Here is a 2500-nt window from a genome sequence, read left to right as displayed (position 1 = left end):
TGCCATCGTGTTTCACGCTACAGAAACCGAGATGAAATCTGACTCCATAGGCCAGATGGCTCTGAAGGAAGACTTTCTTCTTCTTTTATTTTGTTTTACAGCGAGTTACTGACTTAATAACTGGATAGATAAAGTTGATAGATGGAGATTTATTGAATTGTTGAAAATATATACAACTTCAACCTGGCTATGAGTTGATGAAGGCGTTGGTCAGACTTCATCTTAACTTTCAAGGTTACACATATTTTTGTATGAGGTCAGATTGATATGGCCAGGGTCAAAAGTGACGTCACTCAGCACTTTGTTATTGTTTTTTGCCAGCCATTTTTGTGATTAGCTCTCACTAAATTCTATCAAACAGACTATAAACGTTAGATGTTATGTATAGTTTAGTGTGTTTGTGCATTATATCCGGCTGGCGGATGGTGTGAGTATTTTACCTAATCGCATAGCTTCAATAGTGTTGCTCAAGGCAAATACAAGAATTTGGAAAAACACCGGATACAGGACACCTATCACGCTTTTATTTACCTGGCAAACTGACGGAGATGACGTCATCAAGCGGTCCCGTGACCTGCCACTGCTGACGTATTTTCTCTTCTCCGGCCTGAAGAGTTCCTCTAAGCCCTGTCGAGTAATCCAAGGTGATGCGGGCTCGATCCTCCAAGGGAAGGTCATCACCCATGAGGCAGATGTAGGTGTGGAAAACCAACTGTCCTTCCCTGTGTAAAAAATGGATAAGTTAATATAAACATTTAACTCACTCAATCCTAGAGATTTTGCTACTTTTCAAATTGATAAATAAAAAAGATGTATTAAAAATGAGCATGTACATAGATTGTTTTATACAACTACAATTACCATGTAAAAACTAAAAACATTGGTTTTGATACGACGCCTATAATTTTTCTCAGGAAATGCAATAAATAGGCATGGGGTAAAAGTAACCTGGGTAAACTACGGATAAAGTTGGTGTGAGGTTTGAGTGAGTTGACGTAACACATAGTATTAGCATATTCATCATAGGGGTAGTGTCGGCGCGGTGGTATGGTCTTTTAAATCGTAACCCAGATGGGTCCGAATTTGACTCCCGCGCTGTTTGGCCAGGTACACATCAACTCTCCCTCGCTCACGTTTGCTGCGCTGCACTGCGGCCGACTCCTGGATTATTCCAGCGGTTCTATCTGTGTTGATTCTAAAAGCAAATTTGTCATTAGGGATGAATAACTGGCACATAATTCCAATTTCAATCTGTTTTACAATGATTAATATTTTCCCATAGCAGGCAAAATGAAGCCACATTTTTATTTTGTACAGAATGGATTACCAGTTCGTCATCCATTTTTGTACAATAATCGTCACTACTGCCGCCAGATACTCATTAACACCTGAGTCGATGTGCAGTGTATGATAATTACTTTGCACAGGGATAGAAGTTCTAGGCCAGACTTTTCTCACCCATCTGCTGATCAGTGATCAAACCTGAGATTTCAAGAACAATAAAAACGTTTTGAAAAACATGATAAACGATTAGTTTTAAATAATTAAATTGTAATTTTTTATTAGTTGAAGAAGGGTTTTGAGCCCGAAACGTTCCGTGTTTGATATTTTGTTCTTATTCGAGGCTGCTATATTTACGTTTGTTGATGACTTTTTACAGTCCACAGCTTGTAGCAGCTTCGTTTCACAAAGTGTTGATGACTTTTTACAGTCCACAGCTTGTAGCAGCTTCGTTTCACAAAGTGTTGATGACTTTTTACAGTCCACAGCTTGTAGCAGCTTCGTGTCCAAAAGTGTTGATGACTTTTTACAGTCCACAGCTTGTAGCAGCTTCGTTTCAAAAAGTGTTGATGACTTTTTACAGTCCACAGCTTGTAGCAGCTTCGTTTCACAAAGTGTTGATGACTTTTTACAGTCCACAGCTTGTAGCAGCTTCGTGTCACAAAGTGTTGATGACTTTTTACAGTCCACAGCTTGTAGCAGCTTCGTGTCACAAAGTGTTGATGACTTTTTACAGTCCACAGCTTGTAGCAGCTTCGTTTCACAAAGTGTTGATGACTTTTTACAGTCCACAGCTTGTAGCAGCTTCGTTTCACAAAGTGTTGATGACTTTTTACAGTCCACAGCTTGTAGCAGCTTCGTTTCACAAAGTGTTGATGACTTTTTACAGTCCACAGCTTGTAGCAGCTTCGTTTCACAAAGTGTTGATGACTTTTTACAGTCCACAGCTTGTAGCAGCTTCGTTTCACAAAGTGTTGATGACTTTTTACAGTCCACAGCTTGTAGCAGCTTCGTTTCACAAAGTGTTGATGACTTTTTACAGTCCACAGCTTGTAGCAGCTTCGTTTCACAAAGTGTTGATGACTTTTTACAGTCCACAGCTTGTAGCAGCTTCGTGTCACAAAGTGTTGATGACTTTTTACAGTCCACAGCTTGTAGCAGCTTCGTTTCACAAAGTGTTGATGACTTTTTACAGTCCACAGCTTGTAGCAGCTTCGTG

At 39.8% G+C, this 2500-nt stretch overlaps 1 protein-coding gene across 4 annotated transcripts in view; it reads right to left on the bottom strand.

Annotated features, from left to right (window-relative positions):
- Window positions 1-2500, bottom strand: part of LOC144975492 (uncharacterized) — a 165665-nt gene that overhangs the window by 109872 nt on the left and 53293 nt on the right. For all 4 annotated transcript variants that reach the window (XM_078919635.1, XM_078919636.1, XM_078919637.1 and 1 more), the window contains exon 13: window positions 532-722. In XM_078919635.1, coding sequence (XP_078775761.1) covers window positions 532-722 — 191 coding nt within the window. The remainder of the gene's footprint in view (window positions 1-531; window positions 723-2500) is intronic.

Source organism: Berghia stephanieae, chromosome 6, assembly GCF_034508935.2.
Source record: "Berghia stephanieae isolate SIO BIC M18660-M18661 chromosome 6, UCSD_Bste_1.3, whole genome shotgun sequence".
In the NCBI taxonomy this organism is placed as follows: domain Eukaryota; kingdom Metazoa; phylum Mollusca; class Gastropoda; order Nudibranchia; family Aeolidiidae; genus Berghia; species Berghia stephanieae.
This window is presented reverse-complemented; position numbering and strand designations above follow the sequence as displayed.